Source organism: Aspergillus bombycis (genome assembly GCF_001792695.1).
Source record: "Aspergillus bombycis strain NRRL26010 chromosome Unknown contig00024, whole genome shotgun sequence".
Lineage (NCBI taxonomy): Eukaryota > Fungi > Ascomycota > Eurotiomycetes > Eurotiales > Aspergillaceae > Aspergillus > Aspergillus bombycis.
The window spans coordinates 102,602-117,824 of NW_019170026.1; the positions used below are offsets into that span (position 1 = coordinate 102,602).

Consider the following 15,223-nt stretch of genomic DNA (forward strand, 5'->3'; position numbering starts at 1 on the left):
AGGGTTTGGGCTTCAATTGCACGAAGTTCTCATTGCATAAGACTCCGGTTCTTACCCAAGACAACATATGAATATAATTGACATTGTTATATGATATTTTCATAATGTCCGTGCCTAAGAGCTACCAGGCCTTTCGACGTGCCCCAGGAAAGGAGGCTGGAACAATCCGCGCAACAGTCGAACAGGTTCCGCCACTCCATTCACAGGACGTTCTCATTCGAGTGCATGCTGTGTCCCTGAACTACAGAGATGTAGGGATGCTTCATGGCAAGTACCCAGTGTCCGTGAAGGAGGAAGGCATTCCCGCGTCTGACTGCGCTGGAGAGGTGGTGGCAATTGGGTCTGCGGTAACAAAGGTCTCTGTTGGAGACCGTGTGTCCCCGATCTTCGACTTGAAGTTTATCGATGAGCCGGATCCCGAGGATGCGGTTGCGCAGCTTGGCGGTACTGTCGACGGCGTGCTACGACAGTATGCAGTGTTCGACGAGAAAGTGCTCGTTCACATCCCACAGCATCTTTCCTGGGAAGAGGTACAGCTGAGAGTTTCATGTTACGCTGTTGATCTTCTAGGGTGGGCTAACACTTCCATCAGGCGGCGTGTATAACTTGCGCTGGGACCACAGCCTGGAATGCTTTGGGTATGACAGGACCCTTGGACCGGAGACGATCTGCCTTGATGCTAGGTAATGTATACCCTCCATTCGCGGGGTCTTGCAACGAAAAAGTCTAATACGTCGGTGGTCGCAATATAGGCACAGGAGGTGTGAGCATGTTTGCACTACTGATCTGCTTGGGTGCTGGCATCCATCCTATCATTACCTCTTCCTCGGACAAAAAGCTTCAGACTGCCGCAGCCCTGGGCAAGGAAGGGACTGTTGACGTTATCAACTATAACACTACGCCTGACTGGGAAAAGGAAGTCCTACGCTTGACCAAAGGCCAAGGCGTCGATATTGTACTCGAAACCGTCGGAGGTAGCAGCATCGAGAAAAGTGTTAAATCCGTGGCTACCCGTGGTCTTATATCTTGGATCGGGTTTCTAGGTGGACTGGAGCTAGATAAGTTTGTTGATGCGTTGGGAAGCCTATTCTTGAAAGTGGGAACACTAAAGTATGTCCCTGCTCTGTTACCTGCGATCTCCCTGGCCCGAGTGATAGCTAGGACCGCTACTAACAGTCTTTTCTCCAGGGCAATTCAAGTCGGCTCAAAAGCTGACCAGGAGGGCCTCTGTCGGTTTCTTGAAGAAAAGGAGATCTCACTGAAGCAAATTATTGGCAAAACCTTCGAATTCAAGGACGCCCCTGCAGCCTTCGATTATGTCTACTCGGGCCAGCAAACAGGGAAGGTTGTTATTAGAATTTGAATCAATGATATTCTGTTATATACTATGCTGGCGTACCTTTTATTCTGTTCATTTCTTTTTATACGTGTTTTTAACTCTTCTCTTGGTCCATCAACTTGCCACTGTGTTATACACTATCCTGTACTCAGCAGAACGATCTGTATTGAGTGTTTCTGAGACCCAAAATATGGAAAACACGCCTAGGCTTTATTCACTCTGCCTTATGGTGGTGGAGATCTTGAAAACAAACAAATTAATAAGCAGATCGATCCAGTCTTGAAACCTACGTGGGTGAACAGGTTTTCATTATAGATAATCAAATGCCGTTGTTCACATACAAACACAGGGGTAGATATAAGGGAAGTTGAGTTCCGCACCTACCATATGAAGGTACATGTTTCATGGATATGTAGGATATATAGACGGACATTTGGGGACAGAATCACGCATTATTAAAGAGGAACTACCTTACACTATCTTACAGAAGCCCAACTAGTTCATTGAAAATATGGATGACCATTGAAAGCAATGAAACAGAAGGACTTTCATGTCAAGCGCAATACTAATGTGTATCACCGTACTTATTCAGCTTCGCCAAGATGCTTCTTGAGGAAGGGAAGCACCTGTTCAAGCGCGGGCTGAACAGCTTCGGGTTTATCATAAAGGTTATAGTGCGAGATACCAGGAAGGACAACAATCTGCTTTTCCTTCGCGCCAGCGCGGCCGTAAACCTCCTGAGCGTCGCGGTAGGCGCCGAAGCCACCGGGTTTGTCTCCGATAACGACCATGAAGGGTCGGGTCAAGAGTACTTCTGCATGGTTGAAAGCATCCCATGCAAGAGCCGCACTGTTGAATGAGAACAACCCGCTCGTGGCACCGTTGGGGGCCTGGCCACGAGAAGTCTTGTAGTACTCAGTAGCCTCGATAACATCAATATCGGTAGTCGCCTTCTGAGCGTCGGCGACCGAAGGGGGGAGGTAGTTCAAAACAAAGCGCTCGCCACCTTGGGCCTCCAGAGTACGTTGATCGGCCATCTTCTGCAGAGAGCCGGCAGGGTTAAATTCACCAAAGGCCTCGCGGGTAAGGCGGCCGAAATTGACTGGTGTAATGCCAACACAGCACTTCAGGCGGTAATCTGTCATGGCTGCATTGATCGCGTAGCCGCCACCGCCGCAGATTCCAAGAACACCAATACGCTTCGGATCCACATATGGAAGTGTCTGGATATAGTCGATCACAAAGCGGAAGTCGGAAACACGAAACTCAGGATTCTCTGTAAAGCGAGGCTGACCACCGGAGGCACCCTGGAAAGATGCATCGAAGGCAACAACGACGAAGCCGGCATCGGCCATTGCTTTACCGTAGACATTGCCAGAGGTTTGCTCCTTGCAGGAACCAATCGGATGCGCTGATACAACAGCAGGGTACTTCTTTTTCTCGTTGAAGGCCGGCGGGAAGTGGATGTTGGCGGCGGTCTCCCAAGCGATGTTTGGGATGCTAACTGTCTTAATTGTCTGAGACATTGTAGGAATTGCCTTGATAGAGGTGGTGGCCTTTGTGTGTCACTGTCTTTGAAACTATGGAGGGACAGGAGAGGGGGGCCGGAGTTTAGCTCTTCATATACTAGTAGTGATATGAGGTCAAGACTCGAGAGTTTGGCAGATCATCGGCTATCGCTGTCGCTTCGGCCGAAATCATGGACCCACACTATATTATCGCCGAAATATCGGGCTGAACTAGCCGGTCGGCTGAAATATGAGCGATGTTTCTGGTACTCCAGTAATATCCCTTGCTGGTAGTGGATGAGCCTGCGAGTACTACTGCGCAGTATAGAGTTCAATCAACCTTGGTTAGCTCAGCAGATATGTCAGCTCCCCTACGTCATGATCGCTCTCCCATGGGAATGCCTTCGGCCGATGAGCATATTTCAATATCGAACATCGTAACGGGCTGGTTACCCTCATGTTGCGGTTATAAATAGTCCTACTGATCTCAATCGCATCAATAGTCAGTTCCATTAACGTCTACATCTCTACTACTATATTTGTTTTTTTGGAGATTTCAACAAGACACACAATGTCTGCAATCAGCATTCCCAAAGGCCCCATCAACCTGGCTGGCCTTCTCTTCCAGCCCTCTACTCCGACTGCAGCCAAGACATCCGCCCTGATAGTTGTGCATCCTGGTGGCGGTGTCAAGGAACAGACCGCCCAAACATACGCAAAGAAGCTGGCAAACGCCGGTTTCACCACCATCGCCTATGATGCGTCCTACCAGGGCGCGAGTGGTGGAGAACCCCGCTTCCTCGAAGACCCGAACGAGCGAGTGAGCGATATCTACGCCGTGATCGACTACCTCCAGAATCTCGACAGTGTCGACTCCGAGAAGATTGGTGTCTTGGGTATCTGTGCTGGGGGTGGTTATGCAGCCGCCGCGGCCAAGGGAGACCATCGGTTGAAGGCCTTGGCCACGGTTAGCATGGTCAACATCGGAGACTCCGCTCGGAAGGGTTGGGATGGAGACGAGGACCCGTCGAAGCATGTCGAGGCGCTTCGTGCCACTGCAGCCCAGGTGACTGCCGAGGCCAAAGGTGCCGAGCGCGCCGCCGCACCCTACGTGCCCCCACAGCCGGACAACACGACCCCAAGGGACATGCGAGAGGCTAGCGACTATTACCTGACCCCGCGGGCACAACATCCCCGCGCCCAGAATAAAATGCTGTACCTCAGCTTCCCGCGGGTGCTTACTTTCGACGCCTTCCACCTGGCAGATGTGTTCCTGAAGCAGCCCGCCCTGCTCATCGCCGGTGACAAGGCGGGATCTCTTTGGCATACGGAGCGATTGGATAAGCTGATTGGGGGTGCAGCGAAGAAGGTCATCGTTCCAAACGGAGCGCACATGGACTTTTACGATAACGAGGCTTATGTCGGCCCGGCTGCTCAGAATGTTGCTGACTTCATGAAGCAACATCTCGCCTAGTAGCCTTGCAGTGTTATACAGAGTGCTATTTAACAGTGCAATGACAATGATATATACAATGACTTAGCGCATATCATAGTGATCTAGGTGCCATCTGTAGCGGTCGCTGAAAGTAACATGGGTAGCATCTTAATCTACTTGAACCAGTGCCAGTGATGGTAAGCTTGGCACAGAAGTACACTGAGTGAGAACGTTCTAGCCATGGATGTGATATTGGACGTCTTTTAGGGGCTGTGTCTGGAGAATACCCGGCAAGGTCTGATGTGTGACGTCATATCTACAGCAAGTAGTAAAAAACATCGGCCGATCTAACAGTCGACTTTTTGTCCCAACGATCGGTAGCCCCCCATTCAACAACCAGCGACAGTCAGCAACCTTGATAGTTGACGCTTGATTTACAAACTGCCTAGTCGCCTGGTAGAACGACGATTGAAACCATACAGTGTCGCTGTTCGGAGCTCGTTAGAGGTCTTGACCTTGGACATGTGGTCTGATATTGCGACCGAACTGTAGGAACCAATTATCGGGATTTGTAAGAATGCATGTTATATGTATCATGGCCACTGCGGTGATCTGCGGCTATAAGTGGGTCTAGCTTGTTCGGGCACATGAATAGGACAAGCTAGCCCCCACTACTTGGTTCGAAAAGCGAAAAGTCGCATACAAAGCTTACTATACATGTTTTGGCACCATCCAACGGGGCCTTAGAACAAGGCCATTGCATTGGGAGGAGAGCCACAAGCTCCAGCAAAGTTCAGCGGCATGGAGGTTAGCATGAAGGTAAAGCGGCCCTTCCGGTGACAATACTCAGATAAGGACTTTAAGTCCCAAAGCTCGCCAATGTGAAGACCTAACAATGATAAAAAGTGGGGATGCAAGACTATATGTGCCAGTTTGCATCACGTCAGCCATCATATTCTCACAATATACCATTGTTGATATGAAGTGTAAGGGGTAGAGGCAAGTACCGTAATCCGCAGTTGAGCCAGTGGCATCTATACCGTTCTTAGAAGGCCTCATAACTTCAAAGCCAAGGTTATCGCCAGCAACCGCGCTGAAATGATGATTCCAGAACCACCGAACAGCATCCAGAGTCCCTTCCACTCCAGCATTGTCGGGGGAATCAATCATCTGAGCCTGTTCGTCCTCGGTTGCTGCTTGAATGGCTTCCGTGTAGCCAGTCCGTAGCAGGAACACGTCGCCTGGCTGAAAGATGACGCCTTGTTCTGTGGCAATCTTCTCTATTTCTGATATTGTGATCTTGTGAGGCGACACGGGGGAGTACTTAATACCGTTTCTGTCCGCGTAGGCCTTATAATCGATGAGCACGCCTCGGGTGGCAAGACCCCCAAAGGTATGCCAGTCTACATCGAGGAAGGATCAGTTGGGAACCAGGGAACTAGATACATTTCAAGCACGCTCGGCATGAAAAGCTCGGAGTGGGTCACATACGTTCTAAGGTGGGAATGGATGTGCGCGTTGCATCGATATGATCAGCGCTGAGATCTTCAATTGTTGGATTCGCATTATTGTAGCCCCGCTTAATATCTTGATCGTAGAAATGACCTGGGATCCAAAGTTAACCCTTTTCTAGTACTGTGATTGAGGATTGTCGAGTGGTACGTACATAGCGCATCCCACTGAGAGCTACATTGGGTGTTAAATTCGAGCTACAATGCCATGTCGGCGTCAATGCCATTTTACATGTGGAGCTGTCGTAAGCAGATGAGACTTACCTCGTCATCAAACCCATGTATCTGTAGAGGGGAATCAACAAAAGATATAACCTTGTGAGTGAGCTGCCTTCTTCCAAAGGCAGGAGTACGGAGCAATCTAAGCGGACAGCTAGATATTGACCGTAAGTGATTGCACTCCCCCCGAGCAAGGGAAATCATGCTTCGTTCTCACTTGAGGGATATGGTAACGCCATCTTTCACCTCCGCAGCGGCTTTTACCACGACATCTGTTGTGACCTTATTCAGACAACCGTATACATCGCGTGTTCCATTCTTGTCGAAGATACCCCAGGCGCAGCGCTTGGGTTGGCCGTTGAACGTGACCGTGGGAAGATCTTCATATGCCGGGAAGTGATCCATTCTTAGGGTGGTTGGTCGTAGTGAGTGACTGACAGGGGCAAGACTCCTTCTGCTTACTTGGCTATCGCACAGGCGTGAATGGGCCATTTATCGACACGCATTTATAAGGGCAAGGGAAGAGGAGGCATACTGTTGAATGGCAGCCGTTCGGCTATTCGGCATTGCCCTGTTTTTCCGGATCAGGGAGGCCGTGGAGCTCTCAATGTGACAAGCATGCCCTAGCCGGTGCTGGCCCTTATGAACACCCAACACCACCCCATTCTCCAGGCAACCATGACTTCAGAAAGCAAGCATAATGTCAGCGAGAAAAGACTTTTCACAATACCAGGGCCCTTCCCAGGAATGGGAGCAGTTTATGAATGAGGATCCCCCCCCTCGGGTGGATGCCGCCATTCCAGCAACTACCATTCGGCAGCTTACGAATGAGCTGCGTGTTCAAATATCTGATAAGGAGCTTGGCAACAATGGTTTGTCTCCTTGTGCGAAAACATCCACCCGTTGAAATGATCCGCCTGTAACTGTTACCCATAGGACTCGTGTATAAAGTCGACTGGAGAGACTTTTCGATCCCGACACGAGACGGGCAGGACATAGTCGCTCGTGTTTATCGCCCAAGAGAGGCTGTTACGGGGTTGGCACCGCCAGTATACCTGTACTTCCATGGAGGTGGGTATCTCACCGGCAACATCGAGACGGAAGATGCTGGCTGTATAAGACTAGCCTACCACGCCCGAATCATCGTAGTTAGCATCAACTACCGCCACACCCCTGAGTTCAAGCATCCTACACAGGTAAATGATGCCTGGGATGCGTTTGAATGGCTGGACGCTAATGTTACTCGCATTGGCGGCAACCCGAGCCGGGTCATAATCGGTGGAATTTCAGCCGGGGGCGGGCTGGCAGCCTATGTAACGCTTCGCCAGCATCGTCTTGCTCAAAGCACACCTCGTCGACTCGGTCTCCAGGTCCGTGGGCACGTTCTCTGTATCCCCTGGCTGATACACCCAGACAACCATCCGTTTGCAAGTGTGCCGACATCGTCCATTCAACAGAACATCGACGCCCCCATGCTACCAAACAGTATGCTGCGGCTATTTACCGATCTACTCGGCGCCGAGGACCCCACAGACCCGGCCCTGAACACTGCGCTGGCGGGAGATGACGAGGTTGTGGGATTGCCCAAGACAAGCATTCTGATTGCTGGCCAGGACCCGCTGAGGGATGAGGCGCTGCTTTACTCGGAAAAGTTAAAGAGGAATGGGCAAGTACTCCATTGTTCTGTAACGATCATCACGAAGCTAATGGATCTGATGTAGGGTTCCAACAAAGGTACATATCTTCCCCGGCCTGCCGCATGGCTTTCGTCGCTTTGCTCGTCTCTCGGCTAGCAGTATCTGGGACCAAGAACTGGTGGAGAGTTTCTCATGGATTCTGTCTGAAGATGAAACCTCTTCCTTTACATCAGTGCAAACATAGGAAGGATATGTATTGGCATGGTGGGTGATACAGGTCGAACTGAGGCTCATTAATATGGACGGGTTGAGTCTATGAAATGTGTTTCGTGTCCGATATTATAGACCAAAACGAATCTACTTAGGTCCCAGAGGATGATGACACCATTGATGAGGGCCCGCAGCTACGTAATATTACAGTAGTGAGCCCAGCACTCTATAGGCACCGAGAATGATGATGGAGCTTCTATACTCGAACGTAGCCGATCGGAGACTGTAGTGTGGCGATACAGCATAAGCGTAGGTTGGCCCCAGAAAGCTGGACAATGATGCTATATCGATCCAGAAGTTCATTGATCAGGACCGCGGGTACACACTGGGAAATACAAGTTGCCGACTGAAAAGGGAAAGTCGGCAAGAGGCACTACTAACCGGACTGAATTGGGATCCAATCGAGTTGTCGCCGATATTCCCAGGCCGCTTCGTGTGAGGGGTCTTTCATAGTCTCTGTGGTGGCCCTTCAGGTTACAAATATCCGATTGGGGAAGTGTAGTAATGTTGCAATAGACAACTCAGAATTCCACTTTCGTGACTTCCCCAGCACCTGCGAATAACAAGTATTACGATGGTTTCTCCATATTCCAATCAACCAGTTGACTGCCTGCAGCCAGTTGTCCCGTCCAAGGCAGGCGGTAAGACCGTTGTCTTGACTGGGGGTAGGACATACATTCCACTGATTGCTGTGCTCATCACTAATTCGACCCTACAGGAAGCAGTGGCCTGGGTCTCGCCTACGTGGAGGCATTAACCCGTGCAGGGTGTGTGATTTGTGAAAGGTTTTCTATTACACAGTGCCCTGACTGATGGACACTTAGGGCTTTTGTTGTAAACGGTGATTTAAATCCGCCTTCACAGACTGCAATGTCTGACAGGTGCGCCATTCCTGGGATATCTCCCGCTCTCACAAGAGGGCTAGAACGCGGAATGCCAACATACAGCTTAGGACGGTGTTTGTAAAATGTGATGTCTCGAGCTGGGATGACCAGGTCAATTTGTTTCGAGTTGCAAAGGAAAAGGCGCCTAATGGAAGAATTGACGCCGTTATTGCCAATGCCGGAATCTACGGGCCTGACATACTTGAAGGTGCCGTGTCACGTCCTCTTAGAGTTGCCTCCAGTTACTGGAGCATCCCTGAAACCTTGATGCTAACTGGCGACTTCAGGATTATCGGAGGAACAACCCACGAAGCCCAACACTTCAATGCTGAACGTAAACTTAATAGGAGTGATGTACACTACTCGGCTTGCTGCGTGGCACTTCGATCGGCAAAACTCCATCGACCCATGCGTCATCCTGGTAAGTAGCATCATGGGCTATATCGATACTCAGGGTTCGTCGGTCTACTCGGCAGCGAAGCATGGGGTCCGTGGCCTGATGACTTGCCTTCGACGCAAAAAGACAATCCGGGTCAATTGTCTTGCACCATGGTAACTAGCCTCCATTTTCTGCATTTACTTCTTGGCCTATCTCCTTTTTTTACCCTGCTTGTTCCGCCACTGCCCTGTGAAACATAGTCTCTTACCAGCTCGGCCAGGTTTATTGCAACCCCGATCCTCCGGGAAGCGTTTGTAGAGTCAACGCGTCGCCAGTTTGAGGCCCAGGGCGTCGACTTTGCCCTTACCGACGATGCAGTCACGGCTGTTTTCAAGCTGATCACGGATGAGTCTATCAATGGTAAAATAGGACCGTCTCCCATCTAGCGGACCAAATCTGATTGTTTTGTGTGCATAGGGCGAACATTGGCCATCGTACCGCGCCAGATCTCCTCGTCTGGTTACATGGATTTAAACCGGGACGACTTTGACGAAGGGTCTGCTCTTCACAAATTGCAGGAAGTGGCAAGTGCTTTGACGTATGGCGGCATGAATTAGGTATCGGTGCAAAGGGTCTGATGTATTGCCGATGGCTCGATTAGGGAGATTAGCTACAGTAGGGACACTAGGCTAGTCTTAGCGGGCAATGTAACAATTCTACCGCCAGTACATTGACAAAAGTATTTTATTCCTGTATCTGTTTTTGTAAAGCATCGCCGTCATCCACCTCCTGCAGCGCATCCCACGCGATCCGAGTCGCTCTCGCCGCGCAGGGCACACCACCATAGACTGCAGTCTGCATGAACAGCATCCGGTCAGTAGTTAGACACAAAGGCAGGAGGTGAACTTGCCTGAAGTAAAACTTCTCGGATCTCCTCTTGACTACACCCGTTAGAGATAGCGCCGCGGACATGAACAGCCAGCTCTTTTTCATGTCCCATGACAGCCAACATGGCCAAGCAGAGCATCGATCGTGTTTTGCGGTCCAGACCAGGCCTCGACCAGCACAGTGACCAGCCGGCAGTGACCGCCATCGTTTGCACTGGTTGTAAAAAATCGGGAAGGCTCTTTGACTGGCTGATGTACTGGGGTCCAAACACCTCTTGCCGTAGCTTCGTGCCTTCGTCGTACAGGACGTCCTGGGCTCGCTCGATCGCCGCTCGGTCGGCGTGCTCGGTCGGCATGCTGTCGATTCTGATTGAAGGAGATTGTATCTGGTTGATTCCACTTTCGAGGGGAGGCACACGAATTCAACAATCATCCATGATCAGAGAGGAGAACCTCTTTTTGTAGTCGAATGAGGTTGGACTGGTGCTTAGGGATCAAGAAATAGGGCTCTCAAGATTTCCGACGCCTTGTGGTACCCGGCATTAGGGACCCAGAATGGTAGCCGACCGTCACGGCAGGCTTGCCGAAGTTAGTCGGCATCCCTCGGCTTACTGCTTCCATACCACCGCTTAACCGTGCACGAGATGGTTTATATAATGCCACGTTTGACTAGTGCTCCTGGCTGTAAGGTCTTTCCCTCTAGGCTGCCCATCTATAAAAAAGAAATTACATTGCGACTGATCCGGTCGAAGCTAGCCACATACACACACACGTTCCCGAAATAATGAGCTTGACTAGAAACTCCATGCTCCTTACCAGGCGGCGGATTCACGCCCCTGGAGTCTGGTCACGCAGTCCTGTGCGTCAAGTCACCCGGGGATTTGCGGACCAGGAGAAGCGGTATGATGGAGATCTATACTCAATCAAGGGCCGGTTCGATCTTTCGGGGAAGAACGTACTCGTGACAGGTGGTGCTCGAGGCATTGGGTATTCTGCCGTCCGCGCGATTGCAGAAATGGGAGGCAATGTCTGTGTGTGGGACAGGGCGCCCAAACCAGTAGCAGATTTTCAGTCGTTGGCGGAGGAATTCAAGGTGAAGACCAGCTATATTCAGACCGATGTGACCGACCCGCGGGAGATGGAGGACGCATTCAAACAGACTATGACTCATTTCGACCGACTCGATGGCTGGTACGTATTACGACCATCTATGGAGAGCACGGCTGTTCGATGACCTAACGGTGCGTTTGTAGTGTAACGGCTGCCGGCCTAGTGATCGAGGGTCCGTTTGTTGACTGTGAGTGGCAGCCAGTAAAGCGTCTCATGGACGTAAATGTGAGATCCCAACACCATTTCATTTCATGATTCTCCTTCTCACACAGCTCATCTGCAGATTCTGGGCACCTTTTTCACCGCCCAACTTGCGGCACGACAAATGCAACGACAGGGTGATGGAGGTAGCATTGTCCTAATCGCTTCAGTCTCGGCGACTACGAAGACTCCCGGCCATAAGCTGTCCCCGTACAATGCGTCTAAAGCCGCCGTACGCATGCTCAGTCAGGCTATCAGTTTAGAACTGGGTCCAGATAAGATCCGCGTCAATTGCGTGTCACCAGGATACACCGACACGGAACTTTTGACTCCCTTCAAAAAGGAGCAGCCCCAGAGAGTGGAGCTGATGGAGCGGGCGCCTCCATTGCGACGAATTGGCAATCGCAACGACCTCACCCCTGCCATTGTGTATCTGCTAAGTGAGGCATCCTCCTACACTACGGGAACGGACATTCAGGTCTCTGGGGGTTTGCATGTCGGTCGGGTCGATGTGGAGTGAGGGACGAATCACTGCTTGAATGTAACCTAATGAGGTCCGGGCACACACACACACACACCCACATATAACCAATCTGTTTATTTGTCAGAGAGAACTGTATATATTTATCATATGTAAGAAGGGTCAAAGGAAATACAAATCAGAATACCCACATACAAGCCCAGTTCGCTAAAGTCCAGATAATTACAAATGTCAACGCCGCCAGATGGTCCAAAGCTCCTAGGACTTGGGGTAGATAGCTTCCCGTCCATAGCTCCATACCATGTCAACGGAACCCAAGTGAATCGAACATTGGTGAAGTCGAGCACTATTTACATTTACCGTACTCGATATAAGACTAGGAGGAAGTTGGCGGGCTACGAATGCACTGTGGTGGTACGAACAGGGATTTGAATTTGAAACAAATAGCAATAAACACAGAAGAATATATGAACAGTGAAGAGTCACGACAGGAGCACCGGTTGACCTTACACAGCTACGCGGCGTTTGACACGCATATTCATAGGACCCTTCTTGTCGCCGACCCCAGTCTCAATCATGACAAATTTCTCCTTCGGATCGAGGAGTTCGAACTCGTAATTCTTCAGCAAGGTGACGACCACCTTCCAGATGGACATCAACGCAATGTTCCGGCCCGCACATTGGCGGTTGCCCTGGCCAAAATGGAAGAGCATACTTAGGTACTCCGGTTTATACGAAGGGCTACCAGGCATGAAGCGATCAGGATTGAACTCGTCGTGATCATGCCCCCAGACATCCGGGTTGTGGTGCAGGCAGGTGCTCAGTATGGAGCAATTTGCCTAGATAAATAGATTGGTCAGCGTTGCGTTTGCTTGTTTTGAATACCAATATTCTCGACTTACCCCCTTGGGGACGTGATAGTCTCCGATATTCGCGCCGGCCGGGTTAATGACCTCGTGGGGTAACAAGAGCGCGGCGGTTGGCGACATGCGAAAACTTTCCCGAATACAGGCCAATATGTACGGTAGCTTGGAATCCAGACCGGTAAAGTCATAAGGCATACTCTGTTGACCGGGGAGAGCGGCGTCCAGCTCCTCGCGGACGCGCTTGATCACCGTCGGGTTTTGATGCATGTAGAACAGAAGAGCAACCATAGCGCTTGAGGTCGTATGCGAGCCCGCAACGCTGCACCATAGAGCATGGTGATGTTAGCTTTCATCCCATGCTAGAGAGTGGTCACACAAAGAGAGGGGGGGGGTTCGTACAGGAAAACAAAGGCTTCCGAGTTTATTTCGTCTTCCGTCAATTTCTTCCCTGAGTCAGGATCCTTCGCATTGATCAGTGCCGCAAGCAAGGTGCCCGGCTCCGTCTCGTTGTTGTGACTCTCGAGGCTCTTGCGGACCGAGCCCTCTGCGATTCTTTTGAGATCATTGCGACTTTCCAGCAGCCTCTTGACTGAAGGCAAGAGAGCAGACCACGTGGCGAGTTGGGGAAGCAGGTTCGCCAGAAGGCCGTATATGTTGCCCAGCAGGAAGTGGTTGTTCAGTGGAGGGAGTTGGCCCGTAGCCTGTGAATTGAAGTCGGTATCGAACGCCAGCTGCGCAGTAATATCATAGCCGTAAAGAGCGAGAGCTTCCTTCAGGTCAAGCACCGTACCTGCTTCCACATGACCATTGATCTTGGTGACGAGCTTGCCAATATGGGTGTTGAAGACCGGCTCCATGTGCTTCAAAGCCGAGACTGTCAGGCCTGGCCCTATCTGCTTTAAGCGGAGCGCATGGAGCTGAAGGGATGCAACTTAGCAAAGCGACCGTGATCCAGACGGAAGGGTGTATCTACTTACATCTTCATCTCGGGTGGAGAAGATATCTGGTACCGTGGAAACATAGCCGTTGTAAAAGATCCCCTTGGGCATTTTTCTGCCGACCTTGTAAATCGGTGCTATGGCCTCGGGGATGTTGAACGATAGATCATCTGGGCCGATACGGACTACTGGCCCATATTTCTCGTGCACCCTGCACATCCGTGTCGGGAGGGCCAGCGTGGACAACTCATAGACTTTCCAGAAATTGGTTACGCTCGCCCAGAACGGACCCGGGAATTTGGCCAACGGGTGAAAGTATCGTTGGTAAATGACATATCCCACCAGGTACCCCACCGTCCCAAGACCAACAATTGCGAGGTAGACCTGTGTAGGGGAGGCGGTTTGTACCCAGCCTCGGATGTCGTTAACAAGAAGCCAGTCGGTGGCCATGTTTGTGTGTAGCCAGATGCCCTGGAAGTAACAGTTTAAGGGAACTACACTACGGGGACACTCTGCCTCCTGCTAGACGAGCACTTATATCATATTTCTACGGGCCCCTCCGTGCCGACTGGAAGCATCGGCTCCGCGTTCCGGCAGAGCAGACAGTCTAACTTCAAACAGATCGCGATCCTAATCCGTGCTGAGCATGAACCGAACAAAACGGGTCTAGGTGAATGGCGAACCTGGGGTACGGCGGATCATGGGGAAAACCTTTGTGGAGTCCCCGCAATTTTTCGGCCGATGGCAATCGGGGATCTGCATGGTGTGGACGGACTGGCCCAGTCCGTGGGACAACATCCCACGGAGCCCCACGATCCGAAGGTGATCCTGTATCCGATGGACAGCTCAGTTCGTATGGGGTTTCCTCGAGCCCCCATGGTTGGGGTTATGTTCCCCAACCTCCCTCCCGTTCGGCCGACGACCCCGTCGGTATTTCCCTTTTGAAGAACCAGCACCATCGATGATCAGTACGCGCCCATCAACGCTCCATAATGCTTTCGAAATTCTCTATTCACAGTTCTGCCACCCAGCAGACATCCCTCTCAGCTAGGAAACGCCCCAAACGCGCGACGGTGGTTTGTTGCCGCTGCCATGACAAGAAGGTGAGGTCTCCACCTACGGAAACTGCATGTTGATCGCTAAACGGGAGCGCAGATTAAATGCGACCTTCAGCTGAATGACACTTCACGCGCCCTGCAATGCTCAAACTGTAGCGACTCAGGGGTGCTCTGCCGGTACGTAGTTCAAGCGAAGACTATGCCGTTCGTCAAGCCTCACAGGCGCCGATGTAGGCCACGGCATTCCCGCAGGGGTTTCACCAGAAAACCGCCGCAGACGCCAAAGGGGAACGTGTTCGAGCTACCCGTCCCCGTTCCCATGGAGAAGACTTTGCAAATGCCGAACCCAGTCGGTTTAGATGCATCCGTCGAGCCCCCACTGCCCCTAGACTTCTCCGGCGTCCCCGTCGATATCCCAATCGAGAGTCCACCCTACCCGACGCAGATACCGGAGCCCACCTGTGTCTCTGCAGCTTCGGCCGGGCACGCGACAGACATCG

The 15,223-nt window shown here is 51.3% G+C and overlaps 9 protein-coding genes across 9 annotated transcripts; 5 read left to right on the forward strand and 4 right to left on the reverse strand.

The window, feature by feature from the left end:
* Positions 1–104: 104 nt before the first annotated feature.
* On the forward strand, positions 105–1,363 carry ABOM_003789 (zinc-dependent alcohol dehydrogenase family protein; the record flags this gene model as incomplete). Its single annotated transcript, XM_022530919.1, has 4 exons — positions 105–530; positions 593–683; positions 753–1,110; positions 1,189–1,363. 4 exons carry the CDS (start codon positions 105–107, stop codon positions 1,361–1,363), a joined length of 1,050 nt encoding a protein of 349 aa, XP_022391058.1.
* A 560-nt stretch (positions 1,364–1,923) lies between these two features.
* On the reverse strand, positions 1,924–2,865 carry ABOM_003790 (alpha/beta hydrolase; the record flags this gene model as incomplete). The annotated part of the gene is made up of 1 exon (XM_022530920.1): positions 1,924–2,865. The coding sequence occupies one exon, from the start codon at positions 2,863–2,865 to the stop codon at positions 1,924–1,926; it is 942 nt and encodes a 313-aa protein (XP_022391088.1).
* A 553-nt stretch (positions 2,866–3,418) lies between these two features.
* Positions 3,419–4,321, forward strand: ABOM_003791 (alpha/beta hydrolase; the record flags this gene model as incomplete). The annotated part of the gene is made up of 1 exon (XM_022530921.1): positions 3,419–4,321. The coding sequence occupies one exon, from the start codon at positions 3,419–3,421 to the stop codon at positions 4,319–4,321; it is 903 nt and encodes a 300-aa protein (XP_022391012.1).
* Positions 4,322–5,025: 704 nt separating this feature from the next.
* On the reverse strand, positions 5,026–6,417 carry ABOM_003792 (uncharacterized protein; the record flags this gene model as incomplete). The annotated part of the gene is made up of 6 exons (XM_022530922.1): positions 5,026–5,201; positions 5,290–5,685; positions 5,774–5,887; positions 5,949–5,991; positions 6,058–6,166; positions 6,230–6,417. 6 exons carry the CDS (start codon positions 6,415–6,417, stop codon positions 5,026–5,028), a joined length of 1,026 nt encoding a protein of 341 aa, XP_022391009.1.
* Positions 6,418–6,712: 295 nt separating this feature from the next.
* On the forward strand, positions 6,713–7,893 carry ABOM_003793 (uncharacterized protein; the record flags this gene model as incomplete). The annotated part of the gene is made up of 3 exons (XM_022530923.1): positions 6,713–6,884; positions 6,949–7,663; positions 7,734–7,893. The coding sequence occupies 3 exons, from the start codon at positions 6,713–6,715 to the stop codon at positions 7,891–7,893; spliced, it is 1,047 nt and encodes a 348-aa protein (XP_022391010.1).
* Positions 7,894–8,493: 600 nt separating this feature from the next.
* ABOM_003794 (uncharacterized protein) lies at positions 8,494–9,628 on the forward strand (the record flags this gene model as incomplete). Its single annotated transcript, XM_022530924.1, has 6 exons — positions 8,494–8,584; positions 8,638–8,686; positions 8,744–8,800; positions 8,872–9,011; positions 9,091–9,224; positions 9,443–9,628. The coding sequence occupies 6 exons, from the start codon at positions 8,494–8,496 to the stop codon at positions 9,626–9,628; spliced, it is 657 nt and encodes a 218-aa protein (XP_022391007.1).
* A 298-nt stretch (positions 9,629–9,926) lies between these two features.
* On the reverse strand, positions 9,927–10,425 carry ABOM_003795 (uncharacterized protein; the record flags this gene model as incomplete). The annotated part of the gene is made up of 2 exons (XM_022530925.1): positions 9,927–10,037; positions 10,105–10,425. 2 exons carry the CDS (start codon positions 10,423–10,425, stop codon positions 9,927–9,929), a joined length of 432 nt encoding a protein of 143 aa, XP_022391008.1.
* A 428-nt stretch (positions 10,426–10,853) lies between these two features.
* Positions 10,854–11,900, forward strand: ABOM_003796 (SDR family NAD(P)-dependent oxidoreductase; the record flags this gene model as incomplete). The annotated part of the gene is made up of 3 exons (XM_022530926.1): positions 10,854–11,260; positions 11,323–11,404; positions 11,463–11,900. 3 exons carry the CDS (start codon positions 10,854–10,856, stop codon positions 11,898–11,900), a joined length of 927 nt encoding a protein of 308 aa, XP_022391005.1.
* Positions 11,901–12,367: 467 nt separating this feature from the next.
* On the reverse strand, positions 12,368–14,115 carry ABOM_003797 (uncharacterized protein; the record flags this gene model as incomplete). Its single annotated transcript, XM_022530927.1, has 4 exons — positions 12,368–12,700; positions 12,764–13,046; positions 13,127–13,644; positions 13,705–14,115. The coding sequence occupies 4 exons, from the start codon at positions 14,113–14,115 to the stop codon at positions 12,368–12,370; spliced, it is 1,545 nt and encodes a 514-aa protein (XP_022391006.1).
* Between the last annotated feature and the right edge of the window lie 1,108 nt (positions 14,116–15,223).